General features: G+C 31.6%; 1 protein-coding gene across 12 annotated transcripts in view; it reads left to right on the top strand.

Moving 5' to 3' along the window:
• Positions 1–18,011, top strand: part of CCDC7 (coiled-coil domain containing 7) — a 481,360-nt gene that overhangs the window by 319,998 nt on the left and 143,351 nt on the right. For all 12 annotated transcript variants that reach the window (XM_035729112.1, XM_035729118.1, XM_035729115.1 and 9 more), the window contains one exon: positions 3,480–3,584. In XM_035729112.1, the coding sequence (XP_035585005.1) occupies positions 3,480–3,584 (105 nt within the window). The remainder of the gene's footprint in view (positions 1–3,479; positions 3,585–18,011) is intronic.

Genomic DNA, 18,011 nt, shown 5'->3' with positions numbered 1-18,011 from the left:
TAGAGGACCTGAATATATACATTTTTCCAAAGAAAACATTCAAATGGCCAGCAGGTAGATGAAAAGCTTCTCAACATCACTAATTGTCAGGGAAATGCGTATCAAAGCCACAATAAGGTATCATCTCACACCTGCTGGAATATATATTATCAGCAAAACAAGAGATAATAAATGCTGGTGAGGATGTGGAGAAAAGGGAACCATATAGTTACAGCCAATGAAAAACAATATGGAGGTTCCTCAAAAAAAAAAAATAGAATTACCATATGATTCAGCATTCTAACTTCTAGGTATGTATCTGAAGAAAATGAAATCAGAATCCCAAAGAGATATCTGCACTCCCATGTCCATTACAGCATTACTCACCTTAGCCAAGATATGGAAAAAATCTAGGGTTTTTTTGACAAATCAATGGATAAAGGAAATGTGGTAAATATATACAGTGGAATATTATTCAGCCACAAAAAGAAGGAAATGTTGTTCTTTGCAAAACATGGATGGACCTTGAGGCTATTATGCTAAGTGAAATAAGTCAGACAAAGAAGACAAGTACTGTGTTATCTTACTTATATATGTATCCAAAAAGTGCTAACTCATGGAAACATAGAGTAGAATAGTTGTTGCCAGGGGACTGAGAGTAGGTGAAATGGGGAAATGTTGGCCAAAGAGTATAAACTTCAATTTATAAGATTAATAAGTTCTGGGGATGTAATATACAGCATGGTGTCTATAGTTAACAATACTATACTGTATACTTGTAAATTCCTAAGAGACTACATCTTAAATATTCTCACAAAAATATATAAATATATATATAATGTAAGATGATAGACATGTTAACCTTATTGTGGTATTCAGTTTGCAATATATAAGTGTATCAAATCATCACATTATAAACCCTAAACTTATACACACCCTAAACTTATACAATGTTATATGTCAATTATATCTCTATAAAGTTGGGAAAATTCAAAAAGGAATGTATGTTTAAGTTTTATAAATGATTTTTTACCTTAAGATAATCTTACATCACTTCTCTTGAGAACCATTAATATAATACCTATATTAAGAGATGATCTACCTTATATTCTCAGAATGAATCCTACTAGATGATGCCATGCTGTTATTTTAATAAACTTCTGAATTCTATTTCCTTATTATTTATTTAATATTTTCACATTTATATTCTAAACCTGTACTATGTAATGTGGCAACCACTAGCCACATATGGATATTGAACACTTGAAATGCAGCTAATTTGAATTGAGATGTACTATAAGTTTATAATACATACTTGAGTTTGAAGACCTACTATGAAAATAATTACTTAAAATATCTCATCAATTGTATTTTTATTACATATTGAAATGACATTTTGGATCCATTTTGTTAAATAAAACATTACTAAAATGGATTTTACTTGTTTCTTTTATTTTTAATAAAGTTATCATTATCTTTAGTTACATATGTGACTTGTATTATATTTCTTTTTTATATATTTTTTCTTTAAATTTTTTATTGTTATGTTAATCACCAAACATTACATCATTAGTTTTTGTTGTAATGTTCCATGATTCATTTTTTGTGCATAACACCCAGTTCTCCACGCAGAACGTGCCCTCTTTAATACCCATCACCAGGCTAACCCAACCCCCCACCCCCTACTTGCATTATATTTCATTGCATTATATTTCTATGTGAGTTATTTTATTGTCAGTTATGCCAATTATGTCTATTTCAATGTCAGTATCTTTGCAATGACTATTTTGACTTTGTAAAAGAAATGCAAAAATTCCCTTTTTATGTACTATGGCATTGGATTTAATTCTTTTTTTTTAATTTTATTTTATTATGTTATGTTAGTCACCATACAGTACATCATTAGTTTTTGATGTAGTATTCCATGATTCACTGTTTTCATATACCACCCAGTGCTCCATGCAATACATGCCCTCCTTAATACCCATCACCATGCTAACCCATCCCCCCACCTCCCTCCCCTCTAAAACCCTCAGTTTGTTTCTTGGAGCCCAAAGTCTCTCGTGGTTCATCTCCCCCTCCGATTTCCCCCACTTCATTTTTCCCTTCCTCCTCCTAATGGCCTCCATGCTATTCCTTATGTTTTACAAATAAGTGAAACAATATGCTAATTGACTTTCTCTGCTATCTTGAGGAAATCAGCACTTTCAGAAGAAAAAATACCAATAAGCAAAATATGCCAAGAAAAAAGTGGAAAGAACAATTAAAAATTAAAATTCATAATTAAAGTAACCTTTCAAAAGGCCAGGCCCCCATATTTTAATTTGTGGAATTCCATATAATTCTTAAAGAATTAAATCCAAAAAACAAAGATTAAGTAAATCTCTTGTGATAATAGCTGATGATTTCTTTTGTCCTACAAACATGCTTAAAACTTTTAAATTAGTTGAAAATATTTTAAAATCTTGGAATTCCTTGCAAATATCTACATTTCTGTATTCTCTTGAGAATTTAGGGGAGGAAATACAGGAAAACACCAGACCTGCACTTGTAACAGTCAGTAAGAGTAATAGCTTTTTATTTTTAATAAACATATACTCTCCATTTCACTTCTGTTATTCATGCCACTCCAAACATCACCAGTTCCATTTCACTACCTGAACATTACATGCTCAGTCCTGGTAGACATTTGAATCTACTAGCTGGAGAATAGATTTTGGAGTCTAAAAGAACAAAATTCATTTCAAGCTTTTGCACTTAATAAGTATGTGAACTTCTAAAATATTAATAATCTTTCTCAGCTCTACTTCCCATATCTCTTAAATGGGAATGAAATACCTACTTCCTAGAATTGTATTAAAGGAGATAATATTTGAAAAGTGCTCAGTATAATATCTGGCACATAGTAGCTATTTAATCAGCTTTTAAAAATTATTAAGCATATTTGTATTTAATTGGATAATGTATGTTAAATTGTGAAGTAAATAAGGTTAAGGAGGATACTTGTGATGAGCACCAGGTGTTGTATGTAAGTGTTGAATTACTAAATTGTACACCTGAAACTAATATCACTCTGTATGTTAACTAACTGGAATTTAAAAAGAAACTTTAAAAAAACAAGGCTAATGTCCTCCATGCTATTCCTTAAAATGAAGGGGGGTGGAGAATTGGAGGGAGAGATGACCCATGAAAGACTATGGACTCTGAGAAACAAACAGGGTTTTAGAGGTGAGGGAGGTGGGGTATGGGTTAGCACGGTGATGGGTATTAAGGAGGGCACGTATTGCATGGAGCACTGGGTGTTATATGAAAACAATGGATCGTGGATCACATCAAAAACTAATGATGTATTGTATGGTGACTAACATAACATAATAAAATTTTAAAAATTAAAATAAGGCTAAATAACTGTACAGTAAAATGTTTCTAATTAATTTTATGTGCTAAAATTTTACCATAAACAAAATTTTAACTAATCTGGCAATCTGTTATTATTCCAGTTAAAAATGAAGCGGCCTCAGAACTTCCAGATTCAGCAGATCTCCCAGCAATAAATCCATCAATTAGCGATCTAATATATCAATTAGATTTAAATAAAGTCACAGGTAAGTAGAGATTTATGATGTTTAGGCAAGAAAAACTGTTTAACAGTTAAAGTATTTTAAATCTATAGTTCTGTTGTTAAAAGAATATAAGAAATTCAAAAATAGGACAACTTTTCTCAAAAATAATTTTATTCTAATCAATGAATTAATATTTATCTTTAAGTGAATTTGTTATGTGCTCATTAAGCCACCAAACAAGGATTCATTAGATAATGCTTTATAGTTTTCCTTTCCTGTTTGTGAAACAAAAAATATATAGTATTCACCCTACATTGTGAATTTTCATAGCAAACTAGATGTTATATGATCAGTTTCTTTTTTTTAAAAGATTTTATTTATTTATTTGAGAGAGAGAGAGAATGAGAGATAGAAAGCACGAGAGGGAAGAGGGTCAGAAGGAGAAGCAGACTCCCCGCTGAGCAGGAAGCCCCATGTGGGACTCGATCCCGGGACTCCAGGATCATGACCTGAGCCGAAGGCAGTCGCTTAACCAACTGAGCCACCCAGGCACCCATATGATCAGTTTCTTAGAGAACATAATTTTAATTTCTTATATCATCTTTTCTAATAACAAGATGGAATAAAAAAAATGGAGCTTTCACAAGATAGACAATATGGCTGCTTTTTGATCTACTTATTACCAAGTTAGGAAATTTCTAATGGTGAGAAAAATATGTAAGAATTAGAAAATGTGTAAAGCTGGTGTGGCCAGTTGACTAAGTACTTTGCAATAAAATATAAGCTTAGGGTTCCGAGGCAGTTTCCAAACAACCACCATAAAGCAGCAAAATAGACTAGGAGGCCCCAAGTTCTTGATCTTTGGAAGAAGCATTAAAAACAAAAAACAATAGCAGGAAGGGAAAAATGAAGGGGGGGTGAATTGGAGGGGGAGAGGAACCATGAGAGACTATGGACTCTGAGAAACTGAGAATTCTAGAGGGGAGGGGGGTGGGGGGATGGGTTAGCCTGATGATAGGTATTAAAGAGGGCACGTACTGAATGGAGCCCTGGGTGTTATACACAAACAATGAATCATGGAACACTACATCAAAAACTAATGATGTAATGTATGGTGATTAACATAACATAATAATAAAAAAAAACCTAGAAAACTGTCAAATCCAACTTTGTCAGAGCAGTGGGAAACAATCAAATGTTTACAGTAACTAAAAAAATGCTACTTAAGAAAAAATAATCTTCAAAATAGTAAGAAAATTTGGTAGAAGTGTGAAGGAGTGCTCCAGCACAAAACCAAACTACAAAGAATAGATCTCCTGGCATTCAAGGCATTGCTACTAGGCATCGCTACTAGGAAACATAAAGGGAATCTCTCAGGTCAAAGTGATGGGATGTTAGACAGTAACTTTAAGCTATATGAATAAATAAACATTTCTAGTAAAGTGCATGCCAAATATAAAAGCCAGTATTACTGAAATTGCGGTTTGTAACTCCACTTTTTATTTTACATAATATTGTAAAGAAAATATATACAAATAATGCTAACTCTATGTCATTGAGCATACAATGTATAAAAATGTGGTTTGTGACATTATAAAAAAGGGGGATAGAGCTCTATAGGAGTAGTTTTTGTATGTGACTGGAGTTAAGTTTGGTATCAATTTAAATTAGATTGTTATAATTTTTAAGAAGTTATACATAATCCCCTTGGTAACTAAAAAGAAAATATCTACAGAATATATACAAAGGAAATTTAAAAGAAATTTTAAAAGGAAACAAAATACATAGTCCCTTAAAAATCAACTGAACATTGAAGGCGCCCCTTGGAAAACAAATCTTAACAAGTCTAAAAATATTTAAATCATATCAAGAATGTTTTCTGACCACTATGGTATGAAACTAGAAATCAATAACAAGATGAAACCTGAAAAATTCACAAATGTGTGGAAATTTAACAACATATTCCTGAAAAATAAGTGTGTGGGAATAGAGATATGCTTAACTCATTGAAACTGCACTGTGTACAAACCTTTGGAAGTAACACCTCCTTTGCTTAACATATGAGTGTTTCTGAACTTGTCTGTTCAAGCATCTCGTCATAGCTGAATACTTAACTCATTGAAACTAAACTGAACATACATTTAAAATGATATGGTTAGGCTTGTAAAAGAAAATGGAGGGGGAGGAAAAGAGGAAGAAGAGGAGGAGGTGGGGAGAAGAAGAAAAAGAAGAAATAAAAAGGAAAATAAAAAACATCTTATGACAACCAAAAGAGGAGACACAACATAAAAAAATTGAGGGTCGAGGAAAAGTAGTTCTTGGAGGGAAGTTTAAAGCAATAAATGCCTAATATAAGAAAGCCAGGTCTCATTTTAACAATATGATTACACCTCCACGACATGGGGCCGGGGGGCGGGGTGGGGGGAGAAAAAAATGAAGCCTAAAATTATTAGAAGGGAAAGACAAAGATCAGAAAACAGAAAAAGTGCAGACTGGAAAGACAGTACAAAAGATAAACAAAATCAAGATTGGTTCTTTAAAAGATGCACAAATTGAAAACCTGTAGCTAGTCTAAGAAAAAGAGAGAAGACTCCAATAAAATCGGAAATGAAAGAGGAGACATTACAACTGATACCACAGAAATGCAAAAAGCATCACAAGAGATTACTATGAACAATTTACATGCCAACAAAATTGATAACTGAGAAAAAATGGATAAATCCCAAGAAACATACAGCCTGTCATGGCTGAATCATGAAGAGATACAAAATCTGAACAAATAATGTGTGAAGAAATTGAAAAAGTAATCAATAATCTCCAAAGAAATGCCCAGGACCAGATGGCTTCAATAGTTTATTCTAATATATATATATTAGAATATTATATATTCTCTATATCATTGTATACAATTACATTATTTTCTTTATATAACTTTATAAATTTATATAAATGTATACACATATATAAACTTTATATATATTTATATATCATATATAATATATCTGAATTGTATATTTTATATACATATATATATATATATATATATATATATATATCCTAATCCTCAAAATTTTCCCAAATTGAAGAGTAGGGAACACTTCCAAATTCATTTTATGAGACCAGAATACCTCATCCCAAATTCAGGGAACAACACTACAAGAAAACAAAATGGCAGGTCAATATCCCTGATGAATATAGATGCAAAATCCTCAACAAAATATTGGGAAACTAATTCAACTAATTCAACAGCATACTGAAATATAATCAAGTGGAATATTTCTGTGATGCAAGGATGGTTTAAAGATAAAGAACAAGATAATGATGTCCACTCTCACCACTTTTATTCAATATACTACTGGACATCCTATCCAGAATAATCAGGCAAGAAAAAGAAATAAAAGGCATCCAGATCAAAAAGGAAGTAAAACTGTCTCTGTTTACAGATGAAATGATATTTTTATATAGAAACCCTAAATACTGCACCGAAATCCATGAATTCAAGAAAGTTGGAGGATATGAAATCAACATGCAAAAATCAGTTGCAATTTTGTAAAACAACAACAAACAACAAACCAAAAACAAAAAATAAAAATTTTTAAAGGTTTTCTTTTTTTAGTAGGCTCCACATCCAGCATGGAGTCCAAAGTGGGGCTTGCACTCACAACCTTGAGATCAAAACCTGTGCTATTAAGAGCTGGACACGTAACCAACTGAGCCACCCAGGTGCCCCCAAAAAAGAAATTAAGAGACAATCTCATATTTAGTGATATAAAAAATAAAATACTTAGAAATAAATTTAACCAAGAAAAGAAAGATCTCTACACTGAAAACTATGACTTGAATGAAATAAATTGAAGAAGACACAAATAAATGCTGGAAAGATACTCCACACTCAGAGATTGGAAGAATTATGTTAATATGCCCATATTATCTAAAGCAAAATACAGATTCAAGGCAATTGCTATCAAAATTCCCGTGGCACTTTTACAAAAGATTTTAAAAACTACACAAATTTTTATGGAACCACAAAAAACTCCAAATAGCTAAAGAAATAGGCAAAGCTGTAGCCTTTGCATATTCAGAATGATATGTTGACATAAAAAAGATAGTTACATGGAACAAAATAAAGATTACAGAAATAAACCCATTCATATATAGTCCACTGATTTTTGACAAAGATAACAAAAATATACAATGGGAAAAGGATAGTTTCTTCAATAGTGTTGGGAAAAATAGGTATCTTTATGCAAAAGAATCATCACCTATTTACACTATACACAAAAATCAACTCAAATGCATTAAAGACCTCCAAAATCATAATATTCATAGAAGAAAACACAGGGGAATTCTCAATAAGATACTAGCTAATCATATCCAATAGTATATTAAAAGATTATTCACCACGACCAAGTGGGATTTTCTCTGGGCTGCAGGGGTGGTTCAACATCTGAAAATCAATCAACATGATACACCACATTAATAAAAGAAAGGATAAGAACATATGATCCTCTCAATAGACGCAGAAAAAACATTTGACAAAATACAGCATTCTTTCTTGATAAAAACCCTCCACAATGTAGGGATAGAGGGATCATACCTCAACATCATAAAGGCCATATGTGAAAGACTCACAGCAAATATCATCCTCAACAAGGAAAAACAGAACTTTTCCTGTCAGGAACTCTCACCACTATTGTTCAACATAGTAATGGAAGTGATCAGACAAAAAAAGACATAAAAGGCATCCAAAATGGCAAAGGAGAAATCAAACTCTCACTCTTCACAGATGACATAATACTCTATGTAGAAAACCAAAAAGACTCCACCCCAAAATTGCTAGAACTGATACAGGAATTCAGCAAACTCACAGGATATAAAAATCAATACAAAGAAGTCTATTACATTTCTATACATTAACAATGAGGCAGAAAGAGAAATCAAGGAATTGATCCTGTTTACAATTGCGCCAACACTCATAAGATACCTAGGAATATACCAAACCAAAGAGGTAAAAGATCTGTATTCTGAAAACTATAGAACACTTATGAAAGAAATTGAGGAAGGACACAAAGAGATGGACAAATATTCCATGCTCATGGATTGGAAGAATAAATATTGTTAAAATATCTATGCTACTCAAAGCAATCTACACGTTCAGTACAATCTCTATCAAAATACACCAGCATTTTCCACAAAGCTAGAACAAACAATTCTAAAATTTGTACAGAACCAGAAAAGACACTGAATAGCCAAAGGAATGTTGAAAAAGAAAATCAAAGCTGGTGGCATCACAATTCCAGACTTCAAGCTGTATTACAAAGGTGCAATCATCAAGACAGTATGGTACTGGCACAAAAACAGACACATAGTTCAGTGGAACAGAATAGAGAACCTAGAAATGGACCCTCAACTCTGTGGTCAACTAACCTTCAACAAAGCAAGAAAGAATATCCAGTGGAAAAAAGATAGTCTCTTCAATAAATGGTGCTGGGAAAATTGGACAGCCACAGGTAGAAGAATGAAACTGGACCACTTTCTTACACCATACACAAAAATAAATTCAAAATGGATGAAAGACCTAAATGTGAGAAAGGAATCCATCAAAATCATTGAGGAGAACACAGGAGCAACCTCTTTGACCTCAGTCACAGCAACTTCTTGCTAGGCAAGGGAAACAAAAGCAAACATGACATATTGGGACTTCATCAGGACAAAAAGCTTTTGCACAGCAAAGGAAACAGTCAACAAAACTAAAAGGCAAGGTATGGAATGGGAGAATATATTTGCAAATGACATATCTGATAAAGGGATCATATCCAAAAATCTAATCTGAAGAATTTATCAATCTAAATACCCCAAAAAACAAAAGATCCACCCAAGAAGTGGGCAGAAGATATGAACAGACATTTCTCCAAAGAAGACATACAAGTGGCCAACAGATACATGAAAAAAATGATTAACATTACTTGACATCAGGGAAATACAAATCAAAACCACAATGAGATACCACCTCACAGAGGTCAGAATGGCTAAAATTAACAAGACAAGAAACAACAGGTGTTGGTGAGGACACAAACCCTCTTACCCTGTTGGTGGGAATGCAAGCTGGTACAGCCACTCTGGAAAACAGTGTGGAGGTTCCTCAAGAAGTTAAAAATAGAGCTACCCTACAACCCACGAGTTGCCCTAGTAGGTATTCGCCCAAAGGATAAAAAAAGTTATTTAAAAGGACACATGCACCTCAATGGTTATAGTAGCAATGTCCACAATTGCCAAACTATGGAAATAGCCCAGATATCCATCGGCAGATGAATGGATAAAGAAGACGTGGTATGTATGTATATATATATATATATACACACACACACATACATACATGTGTGTGTGTGTGTGTGTGTATTGGAATATTACTCAGCCATCAAAAATGATGAAATCTTGCCATTTGCAATGACATGGTGGAACTAGAGGGTATTATGCTAAGTGAAATAAGTCAATCAGAGAAAGAAAATACCATATGATTTCATTCATACATGGAATTTAAGAAACAAAACAGATGAACAAAGGGGAAGGGAGGGAAAAATAAAATAATATAAAAAACAGGGAGGAAAACCATAAGAAAGTCTTAACTATAGGGAACAAACTGAGGGCTGCTGGAGGGGAAGTGTGGGAGGATGGGGTGATGGGCATTGAGGAGGGCATGTGATGTGATGAGCCCTGGGTGTTATGTGCAACTAATGAACCACTACATTCTACCTCTGAAACTAATAATACACTATATGTAACTAAATAGAATTTTTTAAATTTTATTTTATTATGTTATGTTAATCACCATACATTACATTAATTTTTGATGTAGTGTTCCATGATTCATTGTTTGCGTATAACACCCAGTGCTCCATTCAGTAAAACTGAATTTTAAAAAAAGAAAACACAGGGAGAAATCTCCTTGATGTTGGTCTCAGCAATAATTTTTTTTAATTTGATATCAAAAGCAAAGCACAAAATAAAAATAAATAAGTAGGACTACATCAAACTAAAATACTTCTGTACAGCAAATGAAACAATCAAAAAAATCACAAAATGAAGACGTAGTCTACAGAATAGGAGAAAATACTTGTAAACTACATATCGGGTAAGAAGTTAATATCCAAAATATATAATGAACTGATACAACTCAATAGTAAAATAACTAACAATTCAATCACAATCACAATAATTCAAGGATCTGAACAGATATTTTTCCAAAGAAGACATACAAATGGCCAACAGATACATGAAAAGACGCTTAACATCACTAATCATCAGGGAAATGCAAATGAAAAGCACAATGAAATATAAGCTCACAATTTTTGGAATCATTATTGTCAGAGACATGGGATAACAAGTATTGATGAGAATGTGAAGACAATGCAACTCTTGTACATGGTTGATTATAATGTAAATTTGTGCAGCCATTATGGAAAACAGTATGGAAGTTTTTCAAAGAAATTAAAAACAGAATTACCATATGGCCTAGTAATCTCATATCTGGACTTATAACTGAAGGAAATGAAATCACTATCTCAAAGAACACTTATACACCCATGTTTATAGTAGCATTATTCACATTAGCTGAGATGGAAATAACCTAAGTGTACACCTCCACTGATGGATGAATGGATAATGAACAATGAATATATATATATATACACATATATATTCATTATTATCCATTATAATGGAGTATAATTTTGCCATAAAAAGGAAGGAAATACTGCCTTTTGCAAACATGTGGATAAATCTGGAGGGCATTTTGATATGTGAAATAAGCCAGACAGAGATAAACAAATACTATAGAGTATTACTTGTATGTAGAGCCTAGAAAAAAGTCAAACGCGGAACCAGAGTGTAGAATTGTGTTTGCCACATCCTGGCGTGAGTTAAACGGAGAGTGATTGATCAAAGGGTTCAAATTTTTAGATATAAGGTAAGTAAATTCTGAGGATTTAATGTACAACTGATGATTATATCTGATAATACTGTATTGCATATGTGATATTTGCTAGGAGAGTAGATATAAGAGCTCTCACTGAAAAAGAAGGAAGGAGGGAAGGAAAGGAGGGAGGGAGGGAAATAAAAAAAGAAAAAGAAAAAGCAAGAAAAGAAAAAGCAAGAAAGCAAGACTATGTGAGGTCGTGGATGTGTTAATTTGATTGTGGGAGCCATTTTACAATGTATATATATATCAAGTCTTTGTGCTGTACACTTTAAATATATTATAATTTTATTTGTCAATTATACTTCAATTAAGGTGGAAAAATGGATATATGCATAAAGAGACACACACAGAAAAGTAAAGACATGGAGAAAAATGTACATGATTAGCTATATTAGTATCAGAAAAAGCAGACATCAAAGCAAGGAAAAATACCAGGGATAAATAGAAATATTAAGTAATGATAAATGAGACAATTCTCCAAGAACATATAATATTCCTTAATGTGTATATGCCTTAATGTGCATGTGCCAAAGTACATAGGCAAAAACTGATATAACTGCAAGGAGAAATAAACATGTACAGTTTTATATTTGGAGACTTCACCCCTCTATCAGAAATGAACATAACCAGCAGGCAAAAAATAAAAACATAGATGAACTCAACAAGACCATCAATTAACTGTATCTAATTGATATCTATTTGAATACTCCATCCAAGAATAGCAGAATACACAGTGTTCTCAAACTCACAAGCTATACTCACAAAGACCACATTTTTTCAAAGATAGACCATATTTTAAGAAAGAAACTGTATATTAAAATTTGTTCTAAAATAGAAATCACACAAATCATGCTCTCAGTCTCCAATGGAGTTAAACTAGATCTCAATAATATACAGATAGCTGGACAATCTCAAAATACTTGAAGATAAAAAAAATACACCTCTAAAGTACATGTTGAAAGAAAAAGTGTCAAAATAAATTTTTTAAAACTTGAACTAAGTGAAAATTAAAATACTACTTATCAAAATGTGTGTGACACAACAATGAAAGGAGTGCTGAGAAGGAAATTTATAGCACTGAATACAAATATTAGAAAATAAGAAAGATAAAAAATAAATAATCTCTCCTTCTCCCTTAGGAAACTAGAAAAAGAGGAGCAGAAAAATTGTGATCTGTTGGACTTCTTTAAAATGAATACCTATGCTCTGTGAAAGACACTTTTAAGAGAATTAAAAAACATAATACATGTTGGGAGAAAATATTTGCAAAACACTCGTATAAAGGAGTTGTGTTTGAAATATATAAAAATGATTAAATTGAATGTTAATATAACAACACAATTTTAAAATTCTCAAAAAGTGAACAGCCATCTCTTCAGAGAAGATACAAGATGGCAAATAAGCATATGAAATTTCATATGTCATTAGGAAATTGCAAATTAAAACAATAATATGATACCTAATGAAACACACCTACGAGAATGGCTAACCCCAAACACTGACAATGCAAAATGCTATAAAGGATGTGGAACACGGGAGCTCTTGTTTATTGTTCTTGAGCATACAAAATGCTATACCCACTTGGGAAGACAGTTTGGCATTTTTATAAAGTCCAACATTATCTTATCATTCAATCCAGTAATTGTGCTCCAAAATATTTACCCAAATGAGTTGAAATCTTATACCCCTGTAATAACCTGCACATGAATATTTATAGCATATTTACCTATAATTGACCCATATTGGAAGCAACAAAGATGTTTTCCACTAGGTGAATGGATTAACAATCTGTGGTACATCCATATAATTGTATGTTATTCAGCAGTAAAAAGAAATGGGCTATCAAGCCACAGAAAGACATAGCAGAAACTTAAGGGAATATTGCTAAGTGACAGAAGCCAGTTTTGTAAAAGCTATACGATTTCAACTACATACTACTCTGGGGAAAGGCAAAACTATACAGACAGTATAAAGAGCAGGAGTTGCCAGGGGTTCAGAATGAGGAGCACTGGAGAGTTGGAACACAAGGAATTTTCAGGGTGCTGAAGCTATTTTGTATAATACTATAGTGGTGGGCACATGACATTAAACATTTGTCCATATCCATAGAATTGTGCAACAAGAGGAATAAACTCTAACATAAACCATGGATATTATTATTAATTTATCAACATTGATTCATCAATTGTAACAAATATATTATCTAAAATAGAATGTTAATAATAGGGGAAATTGTATGTAGGGGGGAGAAGTATTTGGGAAGTCTATGTAAACCTGAATTCCTCTAGAAAAGAAATCTATTAAAAATTTCAAAAGAATACAAAAATACTAATTTGAAGGGATACATGAACTCTGATGTTTATAGCAACATTATCTATAATAGCAAAATTATGGAACCAGGCCAAATGGCAACTGACTAATGAATGGATAAAATGAATATAGATGGATAAAATGAATGGATAAAAAAGATATTATATACATATATAAAATTATATACATGTATATAATGGAATATTATCAGCCATAAAAAGAATGAAATCTTGACATTCACAACAACATGGGTGGAGCTACAGAGTATTTTATGCTAAGCAAAATAAGTCGGTCAGTCAAAGACAAATACCATATGATTACATTCATATATGGAATTTAAGAAACAAAACAAACAAATATGGAAAAGAAGAGAGAGAGGCAAACTGAGAAACAGACTCAACCACAGAGAACAAACTGATGGTAACCAAAGGGGAGCTGGGTGGGGGGATGGGTTAAATAGGTGATGGGCATTAAGGAGTGTACTTGTGATGGTCAGCAGGTGTTGTATGTAAGTGGTGAATCACTAAATTCTACACCTGAAACTAACAGTACAGTGTATGTTAACTAACTGGAATTTAAATAAAAACTTAGAAAAAATTTAGCAATAACTTTTTCTGAAAATTGATAAGGTGATTCTAAAATTTATATAGCAGTGCGTAGGGCCAAAACAGAAAAACTTAAAAAAAAAAGAATACATTTAAAGATCAGAAAATACTGAAATCAAATATTATTATAAAAATACAATAATCTGAAGAAGTATAGTACTGGTACAATGATAGGCAAATAGACAAATGGAACAAATTATTGTCAGAAACAGATTTGAATGCACTGATAACAAAGGAGAAATCATATAACAAAAGTAAAAGAAAATTCTTTTACATATTTTAAAACATATTGTAAAACAATAGGACTTCTAGAAAATTCTATAGAAAAATGTGTTCTTATCTTTGATTAGAGTTTTTTAAAATAGACTACAATAAATGTACACTACCTACAAATGTAAATGTTTTAAGGTCGGACTTAATGTTCGGTATTATGTCCATCATTAAGAGATTTAAAAAGCATATGACAGAGTACGTTTGCAGCTCAAATAACCAACAGAAAGTTTTCATCAGAATATTGTAAAGATTATTAATATGGCATTAAGAAATAAATTGGAAATTCAATACAAAATTGAGCAAGAATCTTAAACATATACTTCACCAAAGAAGATATCTAAATGACTAATAAACATTTGAAAAGTATATAATCTTAGTTAATTGGTAAATTGAAATTAAATTCACAAGGATACTATGACATGCCATCATTGAGTGTAAATCAGAAAGAATGACAGAATCAAGTCATGATAATGTTGTAGGGCTATTTAAACTTTCAGAAATTGCTGGTAGTAGTGTAAATTGATATACACACTTTGGGAAACTTCACATTTCTACTATTTATTGGGCATAATGGCTGACTTACCAGAAACTATACAGACCAAAAAGCAGTAGGATGGCCTATTCAAAGTTCTGAAAGAAAGAAAAAAATATATCAACCAAGAATTTTATTTCCACCAAAACTATCTCTCTGTAATGAAGGTGAAATAGAGATTCCCAAATAAATTTTAAAAAGAGCAAAGGGAGAGAGAATGCACTGCTAGCAGTTTTGACTTTTACGAGAAATGCAAAAGACAATTATTCAGGCTGAAAGCAAGTGACATCATATAGTAATCTGAATTCTCTAAAAAAGGGAATTGGTAAAGGAAATTCTATAATTAAAAAACATAACATATGTGTGTATTTCATCACTTTTTTTCTCATTGATTTAGGAGGCAATTGTAGAAAACAATATGTATATGTTTGTACTATTAGACCTATGACATATAGACATGTAGTATATTTCACAATAGCACAAAGAAGATGGGTAGGAACAGTATATTCAGGTAAAAAAAAATTATATCAGATGGTAACTTGAATCCACAGAAACAAATGACAGAACCAGAAGTTGTAAATAAGAAGATTAATACATATCATAAACATATACTTGCTATTTTTTCTTATCTCAGCTTCTTTAAAAGGCATAAAATTTTACAAAGAAACAATTATAACAATTAGAACAATGACTTTATATTTATAGATGTAATATGTATAACAGCAGTGTAAAAATGGGATGGCCTAATGCTATATGAGAGTAGCATTTCTATACCTCACTGGACTTACTGGAATTTTATTAGTATAAGTCTGAAGTATAATTAGTATAAGTTTGAGATATATTGAGATATAATTGACATACAAAATTGTGTATTTAATGTGTACGATGTGTTGAATTGATATATTTATATATTGCAGTATGATTACTACCCTAGTATTAGTTAACACTTGCATCATGTCACATAATTATCCTCTTTTTTGTGGTAAGAACATTTAAAATCCAGTGTCCTCTACAAATAACTATGAAAATAGTTATACAGTTTTGTGAATATATTTTAAAAACAGTAAATTGAATACTTTAAATGTGTAAATTGTAAATGTTATATATGTTTTATTTTGTATTTATTTATTTATTTTGTTTTCCATTCATTTTTTTTCTAGTTTCAAGTTTTTATTTATTCCAGTTAGTTAACATACAGACTAATATTAGTTTCAGGGGTAGAATCTAGTGATTCATCACTTACATACAGCACCTACTGATCATCACAAGTGCCCTTTTTTAAAACCATCACCATTTAAACCATCTTCCAGCCCACTTCCCCTCCAGCATCTTGCAGTTTGATCTCTATAAATCAGAGTCTATTTTCTGGTTTGTCTCTCTCTTCCCCCTTCCATGTTCATCTGTTTTGTTTCTTAAATTCCACATATGAGTGAAATCACATGGCATTTGTCTTTCTCTGACTCACTTACTTGACTTAGCATAATACTCTAGCTCTATCCACATCATTGCAAAGGGCAAGATTTCATTTTTTTTTATTGCTGAGTAATATTCCATTGTGTATGTGTGTATATATGTATGTAAGTGGTGAATCACTAAATTCCACACCTGAATTGCTCTAATTAGAACTCTAATATATTTATATATTATAGAATATATATAAAAATATATAAAAATATATTTAAATATATAATTTATAAATTTAAATATATATATTAATAATATATTTATAAATTATATTTCCAAATATATATTTTAAATATACAAATATATATCAATATATAAATATATATCAATATATAAATATATTAATATATTAATTAATTATTGATATATATTATATATTAATATATAATATATATTAATATATTATATATAATATAAATATAAATAAATATATAAATAATATAATATAATATATTAATATAATTAATATAAATTAATATATATTAATATATAAAATTGTATCTTCTTTATCCATCCATCAGTTGATGGTGGACATTTGGGTTTTTTCCATAATTTGACTATTGTTGATAATGTTGCTATGAACATCAGGTGCATGTATCCCTTTAAATCAATATTTTTGAATCCTTTGGGTAAATACCAGGTAGTGGAATTGCTGAGTCATAGAGTAGATCTATTTTTTAACTTTTTAAGGGACTTCCATACTGTTTTCCAGAGTGGTTGTATCAGTTTGCATTCCCACCAACAGTGCAAGAGGGTTTCCCTTTCTCTGCTTCCTCACCAACACCTGTTGTTTCTTGTGCTGTTAATTTTAGCCATTCTGACTGGTGTGAGGTGGTATCTCATTGTGGTTTTGATTTGTATTTCCCTGATGCTGAGTGATGTTGAGTATCTTTTCATGTGTCTGTTGGCCATCTGGATGACTTCTTTGGAAAAGTGTGTATTCCTGTCTTCTGCCCATTTTTAACTGGATTATTTGTCTTTTTGGGTGTTGAGTTTTATAAGTTCTTTATTTATTTTGGATATTAACCCTTTATCAGATATGTCATTTGCAAATACTTTCTCCCATTCCATAGTTGCTTTTTAGTTTTGTTGATTGTTTCCTTCATTGTGCAGAAGCTTTTTATCTTGATGAAGTCCCAGTAGTTCATGTTTACTTTGTTTCCCTTGCCTACGGAGATGTATCTAGTAAGAAGCTGCTGTGGCTGAGGTTACTGCCTGTGTTATTCTCTAGGATTTTGATGGTATACTGTCTCACATTTAGGTCTTTCATTCAATTTGAATTTATTTTTGTGTATGGAGTAAGAAAG

This window comes from Zalophus californianus, chromosome 9 (genome assembly GCF_009762305.2).
Source record: "Zalophus californianus isolate mZalCal1 chromosome 9, mZalCal1.pri.v2, whole genome shotgun sequence".
Taxonomy (NCBI): domain Eukaryota; kingdom Metazoa; phylum Chordata; class Mammalia; order Carnivora; family Otariidae; genus Zalophus; species Zalophus californianus.
Note: the sequence above shows the minus strand (reverse complement) of the source record. Positions and strands in the feature narration are given on the sequence as shown.